The sequence below is a fragment of the Clupea harengus genome, chromosome 7 (genome assembly GCF_900700415.2).
Source record: "Clupea harengus chromosome 7, Ch_v2.0.2, whole genome shotgun sequence".
Classification (NCBI taxonomy): domain Eukaryota; kingdom Metazoa; phylum Chordata; class Actinopteri; order Clupeiformes; family Clupeidae; genus Clupea; species Clupea harengus.
The window spans coordinates 27,152,740-27,180,697 of record NC_045158.1 but is presented as its reverse complement, the minus strand read 5'-3'; the positions used below and the strand labels follow the sequence as shown (position 1 = coordinate 27,180,697).

The window sequence follows — 27,958 nt, the reverse complement described above, 5'->3', positions numbered from 1 at the left end:
GCCTCATTGGGTAGTGTTGTTCTATGGGATTTGATTGTTGGCTGTGGCCCCCCAGCCTGTTTAGTATTGCCATTGAGTTCCACAAATGAACAGAGACTTGTGGAGTTCATGTGCTGTGGTCGTGTTATCACTGGTAATACCTCATCCCAGCCGAGAAACCACCATTGATACCTCGGTCAGGGGGATGTGTACCTCTTTCTAATTATTGGGGTAACACATTGTGTGTGCACAAAAAATTACATTCCAACATAACATGACATGTTTGTATTGTTACACTAAAAGCTGTGAACAACATAAATAAGCCTGTCATGGTGACGATGTTGTACAAATTCATGAATTAACTGAATTCCAATGTGGGCAAAAAAATCCATCCCTTATGAGGCTGCCTGTCATGGTGACGATAACGTGAGAATTCATGAATAAGCTGAATGCCATGTGGGCATAAATCCATCCCATATGAGCCAGCCTGTCCCCTTGACGGGAGCCCATGTGAGAGTGATTTACAATCCTCCTCAGGCGCTCAATTCGAGTGTCTCATTGTCTCTCTGCATCCTGTTACCTCCAAGTGCAAGATTGCATTAGCACAGCATCGGGCCGGCTGACTGATGTTAACACATTACTGAGAGATTTAGCATCTTGCTAAGGGAGTGAAACAGATTGGCCCTTCAGTGTGTTGCAAGATAATGTTGATTGCTCTCAAGAACTGCTGAATAGATAAGAAATCTAATGTGAACAGACGGGAGGCAGGGTGTCTAGTTGCCAATAAAGCTGGCAGCATTTGACACGCAGGCAAAGCAGTCTCACAGCTCTGAGAAAGCCGTCTGATATCCTAGCCAAGTTTACAGAGACGAGGCATCCCCATCCTAGCAGGCCCAAGAGAAATCCAGCTCCCACACTCTAAACTCCCATCTCCATGTTTGGTCGAGCAAGTAAATATCTGGGCTGACTTTTTGGAAGATGTCCTACCCATTCAAGACATCAAGAGCATTTCTGATAATATGTAACCCAGCAAAACAAGCCGGTTCTCCTGAAGCATATCTCCCAACACCACCCATTTCCAAGTGTGTTCTGCTGCTGGCAAGGGAAGTGTGCTTCAGTGCTTGTAAGCAGATAAGAATGTGTAGGGTGTTCAAAGTAAACACGATTTGTGTGTTCCTGTGAATTCTTTCGGCAGATGTGAGAGGTCTGAATTGACCTTATTAGGTTGGCTCTCCTCTCGGCTCTCCTCAGGGTTGGCGAGAGCATCGGGGCTTTGGAGGGAGAGAGAGCTGGACTGAGAGCTGGAGCTCCTGGCGTTTTCCCCGGTCTCCCCTTCAATACTCATTTAGGTAATGAAAGCTTCAAAAGCCAGACACGGTGAACAGCAGGCCAAACAACCTCACCAGCTTTTTAAGGCTTGGTGTTTTTTTTGAGGGGCTTCTCTGATTTAAGGGCTTGTTTTGGTAGACTGAGAAGCAGAGCTGGGAGTCATTGCACAGGATTGACTGTGGGAAAGCGTCGAACATTCTTGGGTTTCGAACACCTAAACAAAGTGAAACAGACACGCTAGTGTGGTTTGTTTACTGTTTATCAAACCCATAGATTTGAACAGAAGGAAAGGGTCAACAGATCACATTTTTGCCTTACTTCAGAGATTGACCTTTTCACTATTAAATTTAGTGGCAAGACAATCTCTAGTTTCAGCTGCTGAAATGTCAGCAGTGATTGTAATGTCACAGTCAGACCACAGTAATCCAGAGGTATGGTGGATCTCGGTCTCAGTTCCTCCCTGTTGACAAATAAAACTGTACCAGCTTTTAGCGTTTCTTTCCCTGTAGCGTCCTTGTTTGACAAAGTCTGATCATTTTTCAGCAGCAGGGGGATGTGCATCAACTTGAAAAAAAAAAAATGCTGGTACCACGTACGCACATACACACGACGGAGCTGTTCTCCCTGTTATGTAATGTAACAGTCAGGGGGTTATGAGTCATTTGGGGAGACACATCTGCTTAAGGCTGCACGGGGAGGGTTAACTATCCCCCTGTGCCGGAGGACGGGGAGGGTTAACTATCCCCCTGTGCCGGAGGCCCCTGCAGTGGGTTGTGGACCGCAAGATACTGGATATGGCAGTCAGGACACTGACCACAATCATTACACTCTGCAATGTTCCCTTTTCGACTGGGCTTGGAAAACTCATCTTCGTTCAGTTGGAATAGCAGCGATCTGCCTGCCTCCCTAAGCAGCTGAAAACTGACCCCCCCAAAATGGAAAGTTGCGATCATTTCAGAGGGCGCAGGTCCTGAGTTTCCATGGCAACCGACATAGTTACTACTGACCCTGTTCAGATACCAAGGGTAAGGAGGTTGCCTGCCTCTTGAGCGGAAATGACCCTCTCTGTTCGATCCCGCAGTCCTTTGAAGTAGAATCAGCTTTCCTAATCTGCTTTGCCAAGGTGCCGGACATTTGAACTTGGAAGTCCTTTTTTTTTAATCCTCTTCTAGCTTCTCTCTCCTTTTTTTTTCCAGCATAGCTTTGCAATTTTTTTGTGTGTTCAGTTTGGCTTCTCGGTCCTGTGCTGTCCAGGGTATGCGTTATGTTCTGGAAGAATCCGGCCAGCTCGTGACTCAGCCTCATTGTTTTGCTTTGGGCTTCGCTATGGTGACAAGGAAAAGATGCCACTGGTTTCCACTTGATGGGGTTTAACAGCATTTAAACAGCATTCTACTTCACACTGAGAAGTGTTTGCTGGATACGTTGAAAAAACCTGCCAGGACCATAAGTACATTTATGATCACAAACAAGCTTTTTTTCAATAGGAACCTGTTGAGGGAGACAAAAAAGAATAAGGCTTCATACATGACTGTGTGTTGTTGTCCTGGAGGGAAACACATTCAACCTGACACCACTTAGCTTTGTGTATGGACAACACAATTGGTCAGGGCCTCTGTAGGCTTAAAGGCACAGTGCCTCTGTAGGCTTAAAGGCACAGTGCCTCTGTAGGCTTAAAGGCACAGTGCCTCTGTAGGCTTAAAGGCACAGTGCCTCTGTAGGAGCATCTCAGCAGTCTGTATGGGACTCCATGGATGCCAAATCGGATAACTCAATAAAGTTAAGGTGAAAGGAATGCAGACACACACAGCATGAGCCTGGGAATAGCTGCTATTGAGTGCTTCTCATTTAGTGGTTCACTAAATGACATTTCATTAGGAGGGTTGCATGATCTTTCAGGGTGTCTGGTCAAATAGCTGCTATTGAGTGCTTCTCATTTAGTGGTTCACTAAATTACATTTCAATTAGGAGGGTTGCATCATCTTTCAGGGTGTCTGGTCAAATAGCTTCTATTGAGTGCTTCTCATTTAGTGGTTCACTAAATGACATTTCATCAGGAGGGTTGCATCATCTTATAGGGTGTCTGGTCAAATAGGGGAATTGTGTTAAATGATGTTTTGGCCTTGACCGTCTGAACTATTTTGTCATGTTTTTGTTTCCGTACTGGTGTTACATTTCTGAGGCCTGTGTGTTAATAAAATCATTGTGGATATAGTCAAATGAGGACATTTAACCCTCATTTAAACTGTATCATTTAAATGTAATGTATTCTTGTGTACATGAAAATGATGTGGTTTTTGTTTGTTTGTTTCATTGTCATAGTTCAAAGATCCTGTGCAGGCCATCATCGGTGATCCAGACATTCAGATGACATGCAGCCACAGGTATGCCTTTTACAATACAGGAAACGGAATAAATAAATACTGTATATCTATATCATATATCTCTATCACATCTGCACTAACCACCACTATTGCTGCTTACTGTTCATATTACTTATGTCTTATACCATACTGTATATATTCTATTTATCTATTTTTATATTACCACTTTGCACATACTCTGCACTCTTCTGATTTTGCACTTCTGGTTAGATGCTAACTGCATTTCGTTGCCTCAGTACTTGTACTCTGTGCAATGACAATAAAGTTGAATCTAATCTAATCTAATCTAAATACAGGGTTTATGAATCTACTTTAATCTAGAGATCTGTCCACTCCCTTCAACTAATTGCTAAAGAAAAACCATTACAGTTTTGGGCATTGGGCAAAACACCAAAGTGTCCCTTGTAATTAACTGACAGTGATGTCAGTGATACCTTTGAAAGCTTCCAAAACTGTTGTTTCTTCGACCAAATTTGGCCGAAAACCTGCAGCGACAGACCAAGATGTCCCAGCCTGAATGAAAAAGGGAGCTATTTATGGCTTTTAGTCTTGTATTTCCATGCGAATGCCTCAGTCCCTGAGCTTCACAATGGCATCTCGCTGATTTTTACGAGATACAGTTTCACACTCGGTGAGAATCCCAGGATCTTCCCATGACCCCCACAGCTCCGGCGGCCCTGGTGCACAAACATGCCGGAGTCAGGGGGGGGGGGGGGCGGCACCCAGGGATGGACTGACAAGCGAGCGGTCGCCATGACGACAAGGGGGGGGGGGCGTGACACAGAGCTCGGACAGAGCTCCCCTCTGATGGTTGACGGGGGCGACCCCCTTCTGACCCCCACAGCCCAGGCAGCGCCTCTTGGCCTGGGAGGGCGAGGGAGAGTGCCCCCCCACCCCGAATAGTCTTCTAATGGGGCCATAATGAGCCGCTCCAGTTTCACCCCCCTGACTGCTTAGCCACAATGGGGCCTTTCTCCTTTCGCCCTGGCTAAAGAGACGATGGAGAGGCTGGATCGCCTCTTCCTACCTTCACCACTTTAAATAAATTACAGCCTCACCAAAACCCTGGACACTAAGGGCCAATTAGGCTCCAGAGAAAAGGAGACAAGCCTCACCTAAGGAAGGAGGAGAGAAGTGTGTGTTTGTGCTGTGCTCGTGTAACAATTCATTCTTTCTGTACGTGTCCTTATTAGTCTCCTTCTCTTTAACCTGAGTTGAGGAGATGAAGAGATGAAGAGATGAAGAGATGTGGCCACCGAGGGGTCTGTTCTCTCCTGTAACTGTTGCTCTCGCTCTCTTGCTCATCCTCAGCGGCAGGTGGAGGTGCACAACCATCTAAATGGCTCACGGATCGTGTTCTCAGACGGGGGCCCTCAGGGTGGACACCCCCAGCAGCAGCAGCAGCAGCTGCTCACAGCTCCAGAGCTGACCCAGGAAGTAGTGGTGATCTCCCCTGGTCTGCCCACCCCCCCTCTCAGCCCTTTCCGGATGGTCCAGCCTCCCTCCACACAAGACCAGGCCAGTAGCAGCTTGAAGCATAATCACTCTGCTCTGTGGTGCAATGTTATGTCATCACCAAAAAAAATATGGACAGACTTTCACCTTTATTGGACTTCAGGTGAACTGGTGCTTTAGAAGGAGAAAGTCAATCAACTACAGATGACACTGTTTTATGACCCATTACCTTTGCACTCAAAGTGTTCCAAAGATGTAATTGCTGAGCTGACGTGTCCTACAAAAGATTAGTCATGTTTACACTGACCAAGGCCAGCTTTTGTACAACTGCACCACCTAGTGGTACTCTCCTGCATTGCATGGTCTTTTCTGAATACAAGAGGAAATGCTTTGTTCTGGTTAATTCATGTTGATTATTTGTTATATGAGCTGGTCCACATGTCAGTAAGTTTGATGGGGTTTGGTTATGCGTTTGTTAGGTTGCAGAGGTTAATGGCAGCGGATATCCACTTCCAAGTTTCGGATCTTACTATGGACCTTCTGAGACAGGTATGTTTGTCTCTCTGATCTAAAGCTAGTCACTCACAGCATATCACTATATGTAGTATAGTGATATAAAAAACTCTCAAAAATTATAATTATACAATTTTATGGATAGATGGTAACACCTAAACTGTTTACACTCACATTCATGTGCACATGTGCTCTCTAGGGCCCACTAGTGGTGGAAATAATCCCTTTCTTGTAAATGAAGTTCCAAATGATGTAAGCAAATGTGTAGTACATGATTAACAGCTTTCAATAACATTCAAAATGGCTTAAATACATCATCCCTACGGAATATTGACATACTGTTACCATAATCCATTGTCTACAGCAGGTTTGCCGTGGTCTCTCTCAAATGAGATTATTAAGATACTTTTCTTGTTTTTTTGTGTGACTGAAAGGAGTGATGCCCAATGGGATGCAGTCTGGAGGATCTTCCACCCTTCCACGGAGGTCAGGAACCAGGGAGGAGCGACTGATTAAGTTCTCAGGCATCGGCCCTGTGGACGAGACAGGCATGCCCATCGCCTCCCGATCAGTACGTCCCCGCTGAGCCTACCCTCTCTCATATCCTATATCCTTATATCAATTTTCAATTTTTTCAATTTTCAATGGCTTTATTGGCATGAATGTATGGTACACTGTTGCCAAAGCACTTAAACAATAAGAACAATAATAATAACAACAATAATAACAACAATGTCTTATATCTTATATCCTTATATCTTATATCTTATATCCTTATATCTTATATCCTAGTGTTGCCAAAGCACTTAAACAATAAGAACAATAATAATAACAACAATAATAACAACAATGTCTTATATTCTTATATCCTTATATCTTATATCCTTATATCCTTATATCCTTATATCCTATATCCTTATATCCTATATCCTTATATCTTATATCCTTATATCTTATATCTTATATCTTATATCTTATATCCTATATCCTTATATCTTATATCCTTATATCCTATATCCTTATATCTTATATCCTATATCCTTATATCTTATATCCTTATATCCTTATATCTTATATCTTATATCCTTATATCTTATCCTTATATCCTTATATCCTTATATCTTATATCCTTATATCTTATATCCTAGTGTTGCCAAAGCACTTAAACAATAAGAACAATAATAATAACAACAATAATAACAACAATGTCTTATATTCTTATATTCTTATATCCTTATATCCTATATCCTATATCCTATATCTTATATCTTATATCTTATATCTTATATCTTATATCCTCCTCTCATAAATGTTTACATGCACCTGAGTGTGTATTTGTCCTCTTTGGTGCATTCTACCTTGACCTCTGAGACGCCTCAAAGGTCAGTATGCACATCAGGTGAATGCTACTGACTTTATGCTCTTTCTCTGAGACGCCTCAATTGTCAGTATGCACATCAGGTGAATGCTACTGAGTTTATGCTCATTCTCTGAGACGCCTCAATTGTCAGTATGCACATCAGGTGAATGCTACTGAGTTTATGCTCATTCTCTGAGACCCCTCAAAGGTCAGTATGCACATCAGGTGAATGCTACTGAGTTTATGCTCATTCTCTGAGACGCCTCAAAGATCAGTATGCACATCAGGTGAATGCTACTGAGTTTATGCTCATTCTCTGAGACGCCTCAAAGGTCAGTATGCACATCAGGTGAATGCTACTGAGTTTATGCTCATTCTCTGAGACGCCTCAAAGATCAGTATGCACATCAGGTGAATGCTACTGAGTTTATGCTCATTCTCTGAGACGCCTCAAAGATCAGTATGCACATCAGGTGAATGCTACTGAGTTTATGCTCATTCTCTGAGACGCCTCAATGGTCAGTATGCACATCAGGTGAATGCTACTGAGTTTATGCTCATTCTCTGAGACGCCTCAATGGTCAGTATGCACATCCGGCGAGTGCTACTGACTTTATGCTCATTCTCCGAAGCGCTCCACTAAAACCCTTAGCTCTGAGTCTGCTGTGACTCATTGAGATCACGGCCAGTATACTCACTTATCATGTTGTAATGAGACGATTAATAGCCATGATTCAGATAAACTGCATATTCATCTGGCCATATAAGGCCCTGTGCAGAGTGCCTAAGCCCTGACTACACACCTCATGTCTGCACTGCCATTGATGAGTTGGATGAGATGGACAGCAGATCATATTTATCTGCCATTGAGAACATGTACAGTTGGATGAGATGGACAGCAGATCATATTTATCTGCCATTGAGAACATGTACAGTTGGATGAGATGGACAGCAGATCATATTTATCTGCCATTGAGAACATGTACAGTTGGATGAGATCGACAGCAGATCATATTTATCTCTGCACTCCTTGCACTCTTCACTTCTTTGCACTATTTATTTAAGGTTCACAGAAACAGTTTCACCTGTATATAGTCATTCCTCCCTGTGTATATTTCTTGAGACCGTTGTGCTGTTGTGTTGTATATTTTTGAGTAAGTTCATTGAGAGCCACTCAACCCGGAGTCAAATTCCTTGTATGTGAAAACTTACTTGGCCAATAAACACCATTCTGATTCTGATTCTGATGCATAGGACACTGTATGTCTGCCCATCTATCATATATATATATAGAGGAATGTATGTCTGCCTATCTATCATATACATATAGAGGTATCCATTCTGAAAAAAGGACATAGCATTTGCTGTCTGGCATTTAATCTACAGTGGATCTTTTAAATATGTCTTCACATTAATCAATACAGACGGCAGTCTCGTCATTGCAGTCTATTGTGATATATTCTTATCATTCTGGTGTGCATATGTACTGAAAGCTACAAGGTGGTTGTGGTACCACAATCAGTTGTCTTTGCATTGTTTTCACTGTCGCATGTCCACTCAGCTATTCATTCTTTCCTTCCCTGTGTCTGTTTCAGAGTGTGAACAAACCCAAAGACTGGTACAGGAGCATGTTCAGGCAGATTCACAAGAAGCCAGAAGGTATTATTTCTTCATCTCTTTCCCTATCTCTCCCTCCCTCCCTCTCTCTCCTTCCCTCTCTCCCTCCCTCTCTCTCCCTCCCTCCCTCTCTCTACTTCCCATACTCTCCCTCCCTCTCTCTCCCACCCTCTCTCTCCCTCCTTCTCTTTCTCTCCCTCTCTCCTTCCTCCCTCTCACTCACACTCACACTGATACCATCACATAGTGAGAAAATTCCTCTCTGTCAGTCTGTGTTACTGCTGAGCTGAGTTGAGCTGAGCAGCATCCTGTGAGCCTAAAGCCTAAAGGCTCGCATTAAGAGAAATAGCTGCTGCGGTGTTCACAGGTCTACCACACACCTCTCACCCTGCTGAATTCCACAGGGAAACACCAAATGAGCCAAACACTGTTGTTAAAAATGACGCATGCATGCATGTACAAATGCGTGTGTACTCTAAGTGTGCACAGTACATGCGTTTCACTGCTGTGAGCGCCATTACATCAAGTAGTGTAGCAATGTAGAATAAAGAAGTTGTCCTTGACTACTGTTGTCTGAAGACATAAACACACAGTTACGCTGTTGCATTGGCGTTGAATGAATGTACAGTACATCCGACATGAGGGATCCTGTTACTCTGGGGGTTAAGATGGAAGTCTTGCTTGATTAAGGCAGAAATTGGCCAGACAGCAATACTTTCATAATGCCACTGGAATGTGACTCAACAGTGTAGAGCCAAAATGGAGAGCAACAGATCTGGCATTTGGAGGTCAAAATTTTACTGCTACTCTCAATGAGCTCACCTCATAGTGCTCGGAGCAAACTGGCTGGGGAAGAAACTCATATCAAGCATTAATATGAGCCATGTGCTCCGGGATTTGCATGTATAGAAGTTTTTTTAGTAACATGAACAGGTTCCTACATGGAGTAGTTGTTGTAAATAGAACACAGAACACAGGGTATCAAGCTATCTGACAGCAAAAAGCAAAAAACGTAAAAGCTCAAACATGTCCCTCTGACACGCATGTAGTCAAGGCACCAACACAAATAAACAGATGGAATCCAAGAACATGTCTTGTCTTTATGACCCTTGAGTTATATGTACAACAGGATGGCCACACAGGAGGTGTACAGGATCTTCAATTCTCTCACACACCCTCTTTACATTTACATTTAGTCATTTAGCAGACGCTTTTATCCAAAGCGACTTACATATGTGCGACTTACAATGTATACACATTTACACTGATGGCACACTGCACATCAGGAGCAATTAGGGGTTCAGTGTCTTGCTCAAGGACGCTTCGACAGGGAATCGAACTAGCAACCTACTAAACGACTTCTCTACCACTGTACCACTGTCGCCCCCGGAGCAACAGAGGCCAACTGCTCCGGTGTGATGTTTTGTGAATAACACTCTTGGAGACTGGAGAGTGTGAATTGTGTAATGTGTATTAGTGTAACCTTTCATGTCCTTTCCCCCTAGATTCTGAAATGGAATATTGGTCAGCTGAAAGTGAGTCATGGTTTCACATGTTATAAAACTCCATTTCCCATGTTTCCTTACTGAGTAATATATAATGGGGGTGTTCGTGGGTAATGGGTGAATCTGATTTTCTTATTTGTAATGTTCCCCAAAGGGAGCCAGCTGTCCCCCACACCGACCACAGAGAACATGGTGAGAGTAGATGGACCGGCAGGAAGTGGGAAGGACCCGTTCACCCTTGACCCCTATGGGTCCCTGCCTGACTGGTGAGGAGATGGACAGACTCGTGAAACTGACACTGCTTATATGGTCATATGAGGTTTCAGAGGAAGAATCAGCGAATGAGTGGATACAGTGTGTGTGTGTGTGTGTGTGTGTGTGTGTGTGTGTGTGTGGGGGGGGGGGGGGTGTTTCTGCAACTGGGTGTGTATGCATAAATATCAAACTGGGTTGCTAAGACAGTCATAGCTGTAACCCCAGTATTTGTCTGAATATTTGGGTTGAAGTGATGTAACGTCATGACCAATAAAATAAAATAGCTCTTTGTTACAAAACTCCATGTTCTCAGCATGAGGTCAGCCATTTTGAAACTCACACATGGCCTGTGATTACGGTTAGCGGGGTCTAATACTAGGCAGCCCGCATAAATTCCAATGGAAACTCGCGGGAAGGGAAGAATAGAACTAGGCAGACATGTTGGGATCTGTTACTGCAGGCACTGACAATGACAGCCTGATAAAGTGGTTGTACGGGCATGTGTGTGTGTGTGTGTGTGTGTGTGTGTGTGAGAGAGTGTGTGTATCTGACTGTGCGTGTGTGTGTGTGTGTGTGTGTGTGTGTGTTGACTTTTTTGTTGGGATTATGTTTCAGGAGTGAGCTGGGAGTTGGAGACAAGCACCCGCAGCCAAAGAGCATTTTTGACTTTGAACCTGGACGGAGCAACACCTCTGGGAATAGAGACCAGGTAAGCTTGCTTGTATTTTTTTGTATTGTTTATGTTTGTGTAGGAATACTGATAAGTTGATGCGGCACTGTGAGGATAATGGACTACGGAACTACGGAGTCTTTGGGTGGTTTTTAGTTGGCCAGCATTTGGTGTGTGAGTTTGTGAGTGAATGTCATTGTCCTCTTTGGTGTGTGAGTTTGTGAGTGAATGTCATTGTCCTCTTTGGTGTGTGAGTTTGTGAGTGAATGTCATTGTCCTCTTTGTGGGAAATCTTTGGAATGGAGAAGTTTGACGTTTCTGTGTACTCAACGAGCAATTTGCAAATTAGTTTAGGAGACAATTCGATTACTGCTGCTTTATCACTGTCCCTGTTACAAATTGAGGAGATAGCCGTGCATATTCTGACATTTATTTATAGCACAGCTGATGGATGTTTTAACTCCTGCATGGGCCACTTTGGTAGGGGAAATGATCAGGAGGAAACCAAAAACATGTTTTGGCAAGAGAGGATATCAACAGCACTGACTGACTGACTGACTGACTGAGGATAGTAGGTGTATACAAGGTGGACTTTGTGTCCAGTGTGTTGTGTGTGTGTGTGTATGAAGATGTGTTAGGTGTGTTGTGTGTGTGTATGAAGATGTGTTTTAGTTTTCTGAGCGTGTGTGTGTGTGTGTGTGTGTGTGTATGAAGGTGTGTGTGTATGAAGGTGTGTTTTAGTTTTCTGAGCGTGTGTGTGTGTGTGTATGAAGATGTGTTTTAGTTTTCTGAGTGTGTGTGTGTGTGTGTATGAAGGTGTGTGTGTATGAAGGTGTGTTTTAGTTTTCTGAGCATATGTGTGTTTGTGTGGGCGTGACTACTGTAAGTGTAACAGGGTGATAAAATCAGTCTCTTAGAATGAATAACCATTCATTTTGGTGTTCAGTATTTTATAATTAAACTACTAAAATTGAGTCTGATTGTAACCCTGTGCTACAGTCTTAGCTGGTATTGCACTATTAATGTATTACAATTACACCACAATTACAAAACTAAGTCTATGGCAAACAACCAGGTCAATGAAGGCTACAGGAGTACCTTGTTGCTTCAGGTGTGTGTGTGTGTGTGTGTGTGTGTGTGTGTGTGTGTGTGTGTGTGTGTGCAGAGGATAGCTTATAGGAGTACCTTGTTGCTTCAGGTGGATATTACTGCAAGGACAGACTGGACAACAGTTTACTCTTATTTTTAATGAATTGTTTCATTAAACACTATTGATGTTCAAGTGTGGGAGGGAATGTGTGCGTGCGTGTGGGAGAGCGTGTGTGTGTGTGTGTATGTATGTGTATGTGTGCGTGTGAAGAGAGAGAAGGGGAGTGAGAGGCAGATGGTGAGAGGTGTGTGTGTGTGTGTGTGTGTGTGCGTAAGTGAGGGTAGTGCGCAAGCGTCTGTGCTTGGCGCCAACTAAAATGGGGCTGGGCACAGGATGCGTGAGGTGTGTGTGTGTGTGTGTGTGTGTGCGTGTGTGTGTGTGTGAGGGACAAAGGATCTCCAACTTGAGGGCTAGTCCCAGCTAGGCCTTGAACCCAGCAAAGTCTTTAACCCAGCAAAGTCTTGAACCCAGCAAAGTCTTTAACCCAGCAAAGTCTTGAACCCAGCAAAGTCTTTAACCCAGCAAAGTCTACCCAACTAGCACTGAAATCTTGATGTTGCGGTATGCGATCAAACTGAGATAAGAGGGGAGTTAGAGAGAGAGAGAGAGAGAGAGAGCTGGTTCATGCATCTATGTACCAGGGTAGCAAACTAAATAAAAGAAAGATAACGAACTATCAAAGATAACGAACTGTCAAAGACCGAATTCTATGAGAATCACAGGCTGCACATCTAAATCATACACCCTTTCCTCACTTCAGCTAAATACACCTACACAGACGGACTCTGCTCAGATGCCAGCCTTATTTGCGATTGCTCCTGCTTGGCGACTGAAGGTGCGTCCTTCATTATCCGCTGAACAGCGCTGGGCGCAGGTCCAGGGAAAACAGTTTGTGTCCTTCGCAGCTCGCCAGCAGACAGTCGTTGGTCGTCCGATGGATCTTGAAGGATCCTGAGTTATAGTTGTCGACATTTGAGAAATGAAAAGGGATTCTCTTTCTATGAAACTGCTTGGCTGCAGTATGATTAACCAGTTAAAAACCTACAATATAACCTTGGCCAGAGGTTCGATACAAGTAGCTCACTGCATCGTCCTTCGTTCTTTTATGTAGTTCTTCTGCAGGGTAACAGTATCTCTGTACACGTATGGAATCCACCACCAGAGAGAGAGAGTTTTGGTTTTGCTGCAGTTTTAAAGGCGAAAATACATCACTACTTACAGTAGTGCTGTATCCAATACTGTTACAGTGAATACATCACTACTTACAGTACTGCTGTATCCAATACTGTTACAGTGAATACATCACTACTTACAGTAGTGCTGCCTGTATCCAATACTGTTACAGTGAATACATCACTACTTACAGTACTGCTGTATCCAATACTGTTACAGTGAATACATCACTACTTACTTACAGTACTGCTGTATCCAAAACTGTTACAGTGAATACATCACTACTTACTTACAGTACTGCTGTATCCAATACTGTTACAGTGAATACATCACTACTTACAGTAGTGCTGTATCCAATACTGTTACAGTGAATACATCACTACTTACTTACAGTACTGCTGTATCCAATACTGTTATAGTGAATACATCACTACTTACTTACAGTACTGCTGTATCCAATACTGTTATAGTGAACGGTGTGAAGATGGGTGGAGATTACCTGTGAGGTTGAGCATTGGATTATGGGAATTATGGGCTACGGTGAGGCCGCCACTACAACACCATCTCTGCATAAAACAGTGCCCATAACTGAAATTCCTTAGAAGAGAAAAAAAAGTGCATATTTAAAAACAAAGAAAGAAAAAAAAAAAGTAAAAAAAAAAAAATAATAATAAAATTAAAATAAACATCCTGGAAGTATTTGAGCGATGCCTTCCTGTGATTATTGAGTCCAGAGATATGTCTTTCAGAAGCAGTAGCAGCAAAGGTGATTGTGGTTAACTACAGTATAATCTTGCAGTGTGATTAACATGTTTTAAGTGTAGTTGTTTAGTTTATTTGGTTTGTGTGACCTTACATAAATGGAGTGATTAGGAGCTGAGCTTGTTTAGTCTGGGGCCATGCCGTTGGAGACCCTCTTGTCACTGTGTTCCAATCCCTGCTGAGAAGAGAATGAGCTTTGGCACTCCGGGGGAGAAGAATAGAGATCATTGTTCCCGTGCGGAGCCCAGAGTCGTCTCAGGGCAGAGCCGTCTTGTGATACTGATTAGGTGGTTAACTGCTTGCGTTACTGTACTGTACCCCACGGATCTGGAGCTGGCAAGTCACTCTCTCTCTCTCTCTGTCTCTCTCTCTCTCCCTCTCTCTCCCTCTCTCTCTCTCTGTCTCTCTCTCTCTGTCTCTCTCTCCCTCACTCTCTCTCTGTCCCTCTCTCTCACTCTCTCTCTCTCTGTCTCTCTCTCTCTGTCTCTCTCTCCCTCACTCTCTCTCTCTCCCTCTCTCTCCCTCTCTCTCTCTCTGTCTCTCTCTCTCTGTCTCTCTCTCCCTCACTCTCTCTCTGTCCCTCTCTCTCACTCTCTCTCTCTCTGTCTCTCTCTCTCTGTGTCTCTCTCTCCCTCTCTCTGTCTCTCTCTGTCTCTCTCTCTCTCCCTCTCTCTCTCTCTCTTTCTCTCTCTTGGGAGGTCGTCAGGCTAGGCTGCCCCTTCCCTGATGCAGATCCTTAACGCAAGCATCACGGGGGTGATTTTGCTTTGCCTGTTCGCGAGCGCAGGCCCGTGTCAAGTGCCGAGTCCCTGGCAGGTGACATCAGTGTGCCGGCGGCGTTACGGTGATCTGCAGGGTGAGCGCTGCTGCCTCTGGCTCTGGCGACGCTCTTGGCTTTGAGAGCGCCTGGTCCTGCCAAGGCTGTTCAAGAAGCAGGAAAAAGCGGTAGGGGAGATTGAGGGCTCTGACTGGGAGGCTTTTAGCCTTTTAAAGGAGTGGCTTGTGTGGTTCTGTCTATCTGAGGCTTGTTTGCACATAATTTACATGCTCTTTAAGGTTCCTTACAGATGACGTCTGCTATGTTGAGTCTAGTGCTTTGAGCGGTCTGAACTGTCTGATTCATGCCATCGATTCTCTGCCAGACATAAGCTTGGCTTATTGTCTTCTGTTTTGTATGAACTGTGTCTATGGAGTCTGCGTTGACTGGAGTGTGTGAACTCTCGTGTGAAACTTGTTGTCTGGTGCTTGACTAGGAATGTCCACTGCATGTGTATGTCATGTTTTATTTGTTTATTCATATATTTGAAAAAACGAGACAAAATACAACAGAAAAATCAGAGTGGAAAACATGTGCCTCAATGTACTGCTTAAATGTACTTTAAAGCAAAGTGTTTTTTTTCATTTCATTTTCAAAAGGGTTTTGGGTCTTAACGGTTTGGTTATTAAGAAACCAGAATGAACACATTGCCAATTTGAGGAAGGTTTAGCCTGCTTTTTCTCTGGTCAAAGTGTTTAAAATATAAGTATGTAGGACTTAAACATAGCTTGTAAGTCCTACATGCCCTCATTCCATTGGTTGACACAGACCTGTGCATTACAGCCTTCCAATGCTCATGTTGAGTACAGAGTACAGCTTGAAGCCTAGACTGCTGTTGATACATCGTCCGAAAAGAAACCGTGTGAAAATCTCACTTTAGAAATGTTATAAGTTTATAATTTAAAAAAAAAATGAATAAGGTTCAGAAGCCAGCGAAATGATTATTTGGAAATTCTGTATCGTATTATGAAATTGATATGGCTAAACTCTTTGAGTTACTTGCTCCTGCCCGTCAATATTCTGAGTCCCGTCGGCGGTGACTAACAATCTCCTTTTAGCAAACTTGAGTGTGCACAATGCATCCATTTTGCTAACTGCCCCGACAACTGCTTTAGACAATCGTTAAACAAGCCCCCTCTAAACTTTTAAACTGTCATTTAATCAAAGGTGACTCCTCTTGGATAATCACCCTTCGTAATTGATTCATTTTGAACACCTGATCGTCATGTGATTATCCAATGAGATGTGTCCCAGAGAAAAACACTGGTGAAAAAATATGGCCCTTTGTGTCTTGTTCTTGAGTACCTGATAAGTGTTTGAAGCCCATGTCTGGTTGTTCTCACACTGTTGGTATTTCTCACTCTTAGGTCGAGGTGGTCAGGAGCCCAGAGAATCCACGCTCCCCCTCCATAGAGGTAAGTGCCATACATCACCGCTAAACCAACAAACGGTGAAGGAAGTGAATCTCCCGATGGAATGGAAACTACATACCCATACCATTCTGAACACAAATGTACACAGACTTTGTGTGTGTGTGTGTGTGTGTGTGTGTGTGTGTGTGTGTGTGTGTGTGTGTGTGTGTGTGTGTGTGTGTGTGTGTGTGTGTGTGTGTGTGTGTGTGTGTGTGTGTGTGTGTGTGTGTGTGTGTGTGTGTGTGTGTGTGTGCGCGCCCATACATCCATCAGCTCCAAAAGCTTCTTTAGTCTTCTAGCTATGCACCGTGACCAGCCAATAAAAACAAGTTCTGCTGAGGTAAATTGAGTCTTATGAGCAGACCACAGCAGTTGCTAGCACACTGTATCTCCACTGTATCTCTCCGGTGTCATTTGTTGTTGCTTAGCTATATAATGTCATTTTCTTTACGTCATGAAAACCATTAAGTCATTATTTATTTAATGCCATGCTGCTGTGTTCCTGTCGGGGTGTGACCGTGGTTGCGTTGCCCAGGCGACACTGGTTTCAGAACTGAGCCGCTTCGAGGCGGAGCTGGACTCCGACATCCGCGGGTTGGAGAGGAAGCTTTCCCAGAAGCAGCATCAGCCACGGCGGCAAGGCTGGGGTGAGGTACTGAGTCACCCTCCTTTTAGACTCTGCTCACTGCCACACATCTCACTGTCTCTGACCCCCCAAAACCTCGAAGGCTGTGCCCTCTCCCAAACTTGCCCTAAACAACCCCAGTCTCCCTCATCCACCCCCATCCACCCCCATCCACCCCCAGTCTCCCCCAGTCTCCCCCATCCACCCCCATCCACCCCCAGTCTCCCCCATCCACCCTCATCCACCCTCATCCACCCCAGTTCTCCCCCAGTCTCCCCCATCCACCCTCATCCACCCCCAGTCTCCCCCAGTCTCCCCCATCCACCCCCATCCACCCTCAGTCTCCCCCAGTCTCCCCCATCCACCCCCATCCACCCCCAGTCTCCCCCATCCACCCTCATCCACCCTCATCCACCCCCAGTCTCCCCCAGTCTCCCCCATCCACCCCCATCCACCCTCAGTCTCCCCCAGTCTCCCCCAGTCTCCCTCATCCACCCCCATCCACCCCCATCCACCCTCAGTCTCCCCCAGTCTCCCTCATCCACCCCATCCACCCTCATCCACCCCAGTCTCCCCATCCACCCTCATCCACCCTCAGTCTCCTCATCCACCCCAGTCTCCCCCATCCACCCCCAGTCTCCCCCATCTACCCCAGTTCTCCCTCATCCACCCCCATCCACCCCCAGTCTCCCCCCAGTCTCCCCCAGTCTCCCCCATCTACCCAGTCTCCCTCATCCACCCCCAGTCTCCCCCAGTCTCCCCATCCATGGGCTCTACCGATGGTTTGTGGCCCCTTGAACCTCCTAGCACGCCATGCTGCCTGACTACCTACTTTCCCTTATTTCCAGCTTTGCCACTTTGCTCTGCCAAACCCACATACACTGCATTCACTGTGGGCTGAAACCGCTCTGTTGGCTTTAAACCACGCTGATGGTGCAACTAATGAGCATTGATTCAAATTATATTGAAACTGATTTTTTCCCCTCTGCCTTTATGACTTGAGTCGCTAGGGCAAAGCTTCAAATTAAGCTCCTCAATTACTTATTTCTAGACGCCACACATATTACAGTACATGAAGCACACAGATCAGCTTACATACAGCAGTTACATGAAGGTCTACAGTAGTACCCAGTTATGAGAGGGATAGGACGTGGAAGACTGTGCCCAATGGTCTCTCGCTCTCTCTCTCTCGCTCTCTCTCGCTCTCTTCATCACTGGACATCAGCCCAGTAGACAACTGCCTCTGCCAATCCTCTTGTGGTTAAGTCCCATCCCCACCCAGCAGATGCCCTTCCTTGCCTTGCTTGGCCTGCCAGCTCTTGGATTTGATCTGCACCAATCACACGCCTGTGCCACCTCAGATTGTAAAATCTGTTTCGCTCTGCATGCTTTGTCAGTGTTTGATTAATAATCTGTTTCGCTCTGCATGCTTTCTCAGTGTTTGATTAATAATCTGTTTCGCTCTGCATGCTTTCTCAGTGTTCGATCAATTGCTCTTTGTCTGCTTCCTCCTCTCCCCAGTGAAGAAAGGCCATTGATTTTCCAAAATACTTTTTTTTATTTTTTTTTAACTTCCCAGCAAAACAGTGGCCTTCTTTGTATGTCATGTCTTTGGAGTGATTAACAAGCCCCGCCTCCTTTCCTCAGAAATCATCTACAGTTGGTTGTGTGCTCTGATGGCTTTAACCAAGTGACCTGCTCCCCAGACAGACACGAATGATTCACCTCATTTTAAGGCTGTTCTACAACCAAGCTCAGCCTTACAGCAACCTTTGGAATGTAGGACCCAGGGGAGATGTGCATCTGCCTGAGCGGGAGTGGTCACCCCTCTGTTAAATTTCCTCTAAGCTTTTCCTTGAGCTGGGGCTCTGCTGCCTGCGCAGCGTCCTGGACAGAGCAGCAGTGGGCAAAGGCAGAGCAGGACTCAGTGTGGACTCTCTCTCTCAACAGGGCGAGAGGAGCAACACCTCCGGAGCCACACAAGCCCCTGGGAGGGAACAGGACAACAGGTGTGTCTCTGTCTCTGTCTCTGTTTCTATGTGTCTGTGTCTCTGTAGTGTGAGGACATCTTTAAAGAATGTTGTGCATGTGTAATGTGAAAAGCCTTTAAAATCAGAGAGAGTAGTTTTTAGCTTACGTGTGTGTGTGTGTGTGTGTGTGTGTGTGTGTGTGTGTGTGTGTGTGTGTCTTGTGAATCAGTTGTCAGATGCCTGAGTACAGCTGATTTCCTCTCACTTGTGAAGTAAAGCTCCTTTGGCTGGGGGGCTTCAGGGTGAACCTGTTGAGTTGTGTTGGACCTCCGACTGGTGCTACTGTTTTAAGCTACATTTTAGGTGACTAACATTTTCAGTCACTGTGATGAGTGGTTGTCCCATCCAGTCTTTTCTTTATTTGAGGGTTTTAGTTACAGGTTCATTTCAAGATTTCCCCAAAATTAAGTCTAAAAAGTATAATCCAAAGTCATAGATCTCAGAATTAGAGTCTTCGACTGACAATCAACGGTGATGAGGTGCACAGTATAATTCAGAGGTATTAAATTGCAGATGTACAGTGTTTAATTTGCAGTACACATTAAAGCAGTTTTCTGGTGGTGTCTAAATAATGAAGTGGTCATCTCCCATTAAACACTGATCTCTGAAGACACAGGGCCAGTGATCGGCTCAGTGCTCGTGTGTCAGGGATCGGTTAATGGTTCAATGTTTGGCTGGCAGCCACATACCTGACCTCCCTTGAGCTTTAAGTGTGGAAGTTGGCCCTGCGTCGGTTGTGCGTGTGCTTGTGTGCGAACGTGTGTGTGTGGTGTGTGGGTGCGAGGGTGTGTCTGTGTGTGCGTGTCTTAGTCATATGAGTGGTTTCACCTTCCTTTGTCAGATTTGTGCATCACATTAAACAGGCCTGTATCATCTTAATTATCCTCATCATAATCATCCCCGCCTCATGTGTGCCTCGTTGTCATTCATAAAGAATGTCGTCAGCCACGGCTATAAAACATAATTTAGCTTACATGCCTGAATACGGAACATGGGGTGGGCAAAGCCAGGTCTTAGAACAGTGGTTCCTGCAGGGTTAGGGTTAGAATGCCTGAATACGGAACATGAGGTGAGCAGAGGCAGGTCTTAGATCAGTGGTTCCTGCACCTTCACTAAGGCCTCAGTCAGAGGCAGGTCTTAGATCAGTGATTCCTGTTCCTTCACCAAGGCCTCAGTCAAAGGCTGGCCTTAGAACAGTGGTTCCTGCAGGGTTAGGGTTAGAATGCCTGAATACGGAACATGAGGTGAGCAGAGGCAGGTCTTAGATCAGTGGTTTCCTGCACCTTCACTAAGGCGCTCAAGTTCAGAGCAGGTCTTAGATCAGTGATTCCTGTTCCTTCATTAAGGCCTCAGTCAAAGGCTGGCCTTAGAACAGTGGTTCCTGCAGGGTTAGGGTTAGAATGCCTGAATACGGAACATGAGGTGAGCAGAGGCAGGTCTTAGAACAATAGTTCCTGTTCCTTCACCAAGGCCTGAGGCAGGTCTTAGATCAGTAGTTCCTGGACCTTCACCAAGGCCTCAGTCAGAGGCACCTCCAGCCTTCACTACTCTAGCATGTTCCACTCCACTGTTTACTGGGTCAAGAGGCCTGTGTCACACATTTTTAACCTATTCTGTAATACATTCTTCGCCCCCCCCCCCCACCTCCCCCCTTTTAGTTGTTACCTGCTAAGTTCAGCTTTCCACACATATTCACTAAAACTTAAACCTTTCACAGCCCTTTAGAACGCTGTAAAAAAAAAAAAGCCCCCGTTGCCACGGAAATGAGAAGTGGAAACATGCACTTCTCGGAGTATGGCAAGCTTTTACTGCTTCCCCTTGTCCAGTGGGCTGGCTGTTCCCTGAGGGGGGACATGTGCGAGACCCCGTCTGCATCTGACTTTGCTGAGCGTTAGGAGCTCACACTCTTACAAACACGAGCTCCTACCTTGACTACGGGGTCGGGAGGTGCTACCGGGAACCCTTTAGATGAAGTCTTGAGGTGTTTTAATTATTCATCCCAACAAACTTTTTTGCTTAAAGGTTGTTGTGAAGAAAGGGAACCTTTTCTTGTAATCGTGCATTCAAAAGTAGGTATGATAGGCCAGTATGCAGCAGGAATAGTTTCAGATGAGCAGGAAGATTGTCATGTGTGAAGTAAAGATCAGAGTTGTGTTGTTTTTTTAAATCATTTAATTAAGACTACGCTTTGCAATTGGCTCGTTGAACATATTCCATTTTCCAACAGCTGGGCTGGAGCAAAGCATTCTGGGACAAAGGTGGTGGCTCCTGCAAACCATTACACTGTCCCGGTGACCACTCCTCTTCAGGCCACGGTGCCTGGCTCGTTCCATGCTAAAGGTAAGAAAAGGACCCAACAGAACAGTTCCTGTTGACTTAGGTTCCACCATAGAATGGTTCTGAACTCGTATCCCCATGGCAGTGGATAAGGGTGTCCTTTTGTGTTTTTTATCAGTGTTGTGTTGTAAGAGGGTTAAGACAGAATGTTACCCGGCTTGATATCAGGACACATCCCACCACAGACACAGCCCAGGAAGTGTCTGTCTTTAGAAACATGTTCTGTTTTGCCTGGGCTCCTGTCTAATCAGCGGTCAAAAATGTTTTTGAACTGAAATATTGAGGTTAGACTTGCGCATGTTTTTGGGCCGAGCTCAGCCTCCTCGCGAGTAGGAGGGGAGGGAGAGGAAGCTGGCAGAATAAGGCCAGAGGGAGGAAGTCTTGATTATACATCAACTCTATCCAATTGTTTTTCTTGGAGATTAGTCCGTGGAGAGCTGGCCTGAGAATGTGGCCACAGTGAATGTAAAGTTGCATATGCTAGGCCAGGGACACACACACACACACACACACACACACATACACGTACACATGCTAGGCCAGGGACACACACACACACACACACACACACACATACACATGCTAGGCCAGGGACACACACACACACACACATACACATGCTAGGCCAGGGACACACACACACACACACACACACACATGCTAGGCCAGACACACACACACACACATACACATGCTAGGCCAGACAGCTCACTTTTGACTTCCCAGCTACTTGAATGACAACTAATATGTTAACACAAGACCTTTCCAACAGAGATAATATGTACAGTTTGACTTAAGATCAACTTGTGTGGTTTATGTGCAAGAACGCTGTGTGAGATGGATGTAATAAATGAAACTTAAAAGTAGTCCATTGCACATTCTTAAGTGGTGATGCACTTAACTGTTAATTTGCCACAACAACATGCTAGCAAAACAGAAGCTGTTTGGTGAGGTATAGTTTTCAATGCAGTCATTTGATGTATAGCATAATGTATAGCATAATGTATAGCTAATGAGAGTATGCACTACTGTGGTAGATCATAATAAATGACTTCAGAAACTGAATGTACTGTGTACTGTAGCCTTTCACTTGACATATGCCCCGTACATCTTGGTAACCTCATCTTCTCCTGTAACAAGGTACAGACAGATTCAGCCCTGCACCTGAAGCCATGGACTTCCCACCGAAGAGAGAGGAGAAGAAGGTCAAATCTTCTGAATCTACTGTAACACACACTACATGTTTGACTTTCTCAAATGCTGTAAAAAACGATGTAATGTCCCTCATTTGTTGATACTCCGCATCTGCTTTCCTCTGTTAACGTTCATATTTTGACATCTGTGTGTCTGTGCAGATGAAGGCAGGCCGGGCCAAGTTCAATTTCCAAGCGCAGTCACCCAAGTAAGTAGTGAATAATCCCTGGCAGATCGGCCCACGGACCATTTCCTCTCTCCCAAGTTTTTTTATTTTTTTTTTATTGCACAGTCAGGAAGTGCCGAGCAGGAGGTGGAGGGGGAGAACAGGGATGCAAATTAACTGTAATTATTTCACGCTTGAGACTCTCTCCCAAAACGTTTTCCACGCGGGTCTTGTTTCAGAGGTAACAGAAGTAGAAGCAGAATTCCACAAAGGTGAATCCGTTGCACCGTTGTGCGTCCAAATTCCAGTGTTGGATCAGATTTAGAGTTTCATTCTGCCTCCAGTCCTTGGAAAGGAATTTCTTGAAATGCTTTCGGTGCTATTTGTTGGTCTTTCCTGGTTAATCAAGGCGCATAGAGCACTTGTGAAACATGTTTGCACAAGATATTTCGAAGATGTCCTAAGAACAATTTACTATTTAAGTCATTTAGTCAGCGCGCTTTTGTCAAGCGACATACAAGGGAGAGAACAGTCGAAGCTGAGGACAATATAGTTACTTTGTTTTTTGCTAGCAAGTATATCTATTTCCTCCCCCCAATTACTTTGTGTTGCTAGTGATCTTTTTTAAGGACATTATTGGGATGGATTAAGCAAGAGAAATTAGTTTGTAACCAGGAAGGTGTGATGGATGAGGATCCCCCCCCCCCCCCCCCCCCCCCCCCCCCACAGTCTGCCTCCAATCTCATCTCATTTCCTTCGCCCTTCTCTCTGCAGGGAGCTTTCGCTGCAGAAAGGTGACGTGGTGTACATCCACAGGCAGGTGGACGCCAACTGGTACGACGGGGAGCACCACGGGAGAGCTGGGATCTTTCCCACCAGCTATGTGGAGGTGTGTCCTACCTCCAAAACAAACCGGATGACTCGCATGTTTTTGTGTGCTTTCTTTTTCTTTTCCTTTTCTTTTCTTTTTTTTGGGAGCTCGCTGGAGCGTTCAGTTGTGTTGTTCCCCTCCACAACCTCACCCTTTCCTTCCTCTGCCCCCTCCACACCAGATTATCCCCCCTCTGAGAAGCCCACGCCCATCAGAGCCCCCACCGTTCAGGTGCTGGAGTACGGGGAAGCCGTGGCCTTGTACAGCTTCACCGCGGACCTGCCTGTAGAGCTGTCTTTCAAGAAGGTGACTGTTGCTTTTTCCTGCAACTTATGAATATGTTTTTGTTCTTATGAAATTGTTGTCACATAAAAGTAGTGCTCAAGGAATAAAAGAGGTGTGCACCACGAGTCTGTGCATGTGTGTGTGTAGTACTGTTCCAAACAGCAACTGAGGTCTTGAAGGTCGCTAAGATGATTTTGAAAAGATGGCAGTTCCATTAATCTACTGCAGCCCTCAGTCTTACCTTCCTAGACATCTTTGAAGGTGCTCTGTGATAATCCCCAATGTGAGCACTAACAGTGACTGTTGCACTCTTTGAAGGTGCTCTGTGATAATCCCCAATGTGAGAACTAACAGTGAATGTTGCACTCTTTGAAGGTGCTCTGTGATGATCCCCAATGTGAGAACTAACAGTGACTGTTGCACTCTTTGAAGGTGCTCTGTGATGATCCCCAATGTGAGAACTAACAGTGAATGTTGCACTCTTTGAAGGTGCTCTGTGATAATCCCCAATGTGAGAACTAACAGTGAATGTTGCACTCTTTGTAAGGGGGAGGTCATCAGCGTGACCAGGCAAGTGGACGATCGATGGCTGGAGGGCCGGGTCCCGGGCACCGCACGCAGCGGCATCTTCCCCTTGAACTACGTCCAGGTCAACAGAATGCCCCGCACCAAAAGTAGCGATGAGTTCCCCACCTCGCCTGCGTCCCCCACGTTCCCCGCCTCGCCGCGGAGCCCCGGGCGCCCGTTTCACTCCCCGTGCCCGCAATCACCCATGTCCCCCTCACCCTTCACCCCCGAGGCCCAGCTCTCACCCGCCAAGCCCTCCTCACCCTCCCTGCATGGCGTCACCTCCACCCAGTCACGCTCACCGCTCTCACAAAAGCAGGCAGCCAATCACTGGCCCCACACGTCGCCTGGCCCCTCCTCACCCACACCACAGACCAGCCACTGGAGTGGAACGCTCCCTGCACCTCACAGCCCATTGGATAGAGATGTCAAGTCACCACTGTCAACATCCAATCACATGCCGTCGTCTCCTCAGGGTCCAGGACTGACCGTCGGTAGCAAGCCTGCATATTCAGCACAGGTTTGCATCCTCTATATTAGCAGAGTCAAACGTCTCTTAAAAAGCCTCCATATGGCTACATGGTCTAATGCATCATTGCACTAATGTAAGGTTTTTTTATTTTAGATAATGTGCCATTGTATTAAAATGACATTAACTCATTTTATTTATTCCACAGCCAAATTCCCATAGAAATGCTCCTCCTCCACCACAGACCAGAACAAATCCTGGTTCTACGGTAGTACAGCGGACACCGTAGGTTTTCTTTGACTTATGCTAATGTTGCTAATGCTAATGTGTTCATGTGTTATGCTCTCATTAGTGGCATTTATCAAGCTAATAGAGAGGGTGCCACTGACCCCTCTTGTTCTCTGCAGATACAAAGCAGTATACAACTACAAACCGCACAACAAGGATGAGCTGGAGCTGAGGGAGGGAGATATTTTGCAGGTGATGGAGAGGTGTGATGATGGCTGGTTTGTAGGTAAGTTATTAATGGGAATTTTGACACATGACTGCCCTCTAGTGGTTTTAACTGAGCACTACATAGTAGAAATATTCTGTTTGAGTTCTTATCTTTTTATTTTTTCAGGTACGTCAGAAAGGACTCAAGCCTTTGGGACGTTTCCTGGCAACTATGTGGCACCGGTGTAACCACTGGAATGTTTGACTGTTATTGGACAAGTTTGCTTTTGAGCTGCATCCACTTCACACAGGCTAGCTTGCCACACATTAATGCAGTGTACTTCCTCCTCACAGACACACACATGAAACACACACACACACACACACACACACACACACACACGTTCCTATTCTCATTTCCTGATTCAGCATTGATCTGCATGCACACCTCTCAATGTCCAGACCACAGTGGCACGAACAATGTAACCACAAAATGTCCAGAAAGCCACCAGTCACTCTTGTCAGCATGTGTGTGGTATTCACAACACTCCTCAGAAATGGACACTTCAACACAGGGTTGGGCACTTGGACTTCATTCAGATGAAACTCTATGGGTCTCTCTGTACAGCATATATACATTGGACAGTTGGGAGTCCAAACTGGTTGTCTCAGCACACATGAACGTAAAGGGGAAGTTCCTGCAAAGCCGGTCACCCAGGTCTGCATGGTTTGAACTGTCACCACTGTCGTCACCTCAAGGCACCTCCAAGCACATGGGTTCTCTAGGTCTTTAAAAAAGCAGTCCTGTCTTACTGCTCTATGAAAGGAGCCACTTTAAAAATGTCTTGCACTTTGATTTCAGATTTGTAACAGCATCCTGGATGATCGGAAGACGGTGACAAGAAAGTGACACTAAATGTGCCTGGACCACTCTATGGCTTTGGCTTTATGAGCAGAGTATAATGCCATAAAATCAGTTTCATATTTATTCCAGTTTTTTTTTGCTCTCCGAACAGGCTTCTTCTCCTTACTCCAGTAACTCACCATGCAGCATTTGACCGAATGTTTAGCTTGAAAGTTAACATTAGCAATATATGTAGAAAAGCTTTTTTTCAAACTTCATTTTTGTAATCCAAGCAGAGGAGGCCAAACATCATGGACGTAATCTCAGTTATGTGAAATGTGTATCGTTTGTGGAGGACGGAGTCAAGTGGAAGCATTTAAATTGAACATTTGGACAACACCAGTTGTATCGACTCAGTAAAATCTCTTCCATATTGAACACATGGAAGTTGTCTGAAGCTTCCTTACACCTCTGTGCCAATTTAACACCTTTTAAAAGCCCTAAAAAAAGCGTTAAACTTTACAGAGCACTTAATGTAATGTGACCAACACATGCAAAAGTGATCATAGAATTTGTCCTCGTGTGAAAACCACTCCCTCCATATTTGTCTGTTTCTAAGCTGTTTCTCAGTGCCTGTATTGAATGGATGTTGATCGATTAAATCCAGTATTTTGTGCTGCAGTAAGTTGCGTGTGACTATTTAAATCGAAACCATCTGTAATCGAGCAGAGTAGCCAGCCTTAGCGTAACAAATGGAAACACAGTTGTTTTTTTGCATTATCAGAGGCTTGATGCTTGTTCATGTAAACAGATTCTCATCATTTTGGGTCATGATATTGTGTGTCTGGCGCAAAAGACAAAATAGGTGCTTGAACACCAGAGATCTGACTTTACAAAAGATCAAATTTGTACGCGTTTTAACCAAATTCTAGAATTGTTTGTAAAAGGCTTCAATTAAACATATTTGCTGAAAATAGAAAAATCAATGCTGCAGTGATTTTTAGACATAAGTGGATATAAATTTATGGTCAAAAGCCTTTGCTTGGAAAACACATGCCGAGACTGACTAGATAGGCATGCGATAAATGAGCCACTGCCTACGATTGTATCACTCAGCGCATATTACGACTGTGCCTCAGGGTGATGTCCAGCCCTGAAAGTGCTGCCCTACCTATTAGCTAATGACTAGCCGCCTTTGACACCTTTAACACCTTTGACTCCTATGTAAGAGTCATTACAGCTTTCACTTCAGAAATGTTCAAATTCCTATCACTCAAAAGAAGTATGATTATAGATTAGTGTGGCTGATTTTTATACTATGGTAACACATGTTCGCATTTTATAAAAATAAAACACTAGATTTGTAAATAAAAGCCTTCATGTCTAATGTGCTTGGTTTGCCTTGCTCTGGTTGTCTGACCAGTAAGATAATGTACAGATTTTTAGCATGTTATCAAATTGCAAAATAATATATTTTCCTGACAGCACAATGTATTTCAATGTAAGGTACTCACATGTTTGCAAAATATTCAAATAAACAAATGAAACACATTTGTCAACAACATTTGTTATTTCAGTATCTTAGGTCAGAATGCACGTGGACTGTTCGCACTATTTGCATTGTCAGTGTCTCATTGAGTTCTACATAACCTACGAAAGAATAACCGTTATATTTGTATAAGCTTGACGGGCTACTTTCAAGTAGATGCTCACCATGATATTAAAAACCCAGCCGGTTTGGGGAGTTCTGGACT

The 27,958-nt window shown here is 44.7% G+C and overlaps 1 protein-coding gene across 1 annotated transcript; it reads left to right on the top strand.

Annotated features, from left to right (window-relative positions):
• sorbs3 (sorbin and SH3 domain containing 3) lies at positions 1-27,755 on the top strand. The gene is made up of 21 exons (XM_031570982.2): positions 1-1,328; positions 3,631-3,692; positions 5,004-5,210; positions 5,627-5,696; positions 6,095-6,231; positions 8,616-8,679; positions 10,143-10,172; positions 10,297-10,408; positions 11,013-11,106; positions 16,337-16,384; positions 16,917-17,033; positions 18,957-19,015; positions 21,264-21,376; positions 22,514-22,578; positions 22,729-22,775; positions 23,508-23,626; positions 23,786-23,910; positions 24,437-24,976; positions 25,134-25,210; positions 25,333-25,439; positions 25,548-27,755. Exons 2-21 carry the CDS (start codon positions 3,681-3,683, stop codon positions 25,607-25,609), a joined length of 2,205 nt encoding a protein of 734 aa, XP_031426842.1. The 5' UTR covers positions 1-1,328; positions 3,631-3,680; the 3' UTR covers positions 25,610-27,755.
• Positions 27,756-27,958: the final 203 nt, after the last annotated feature.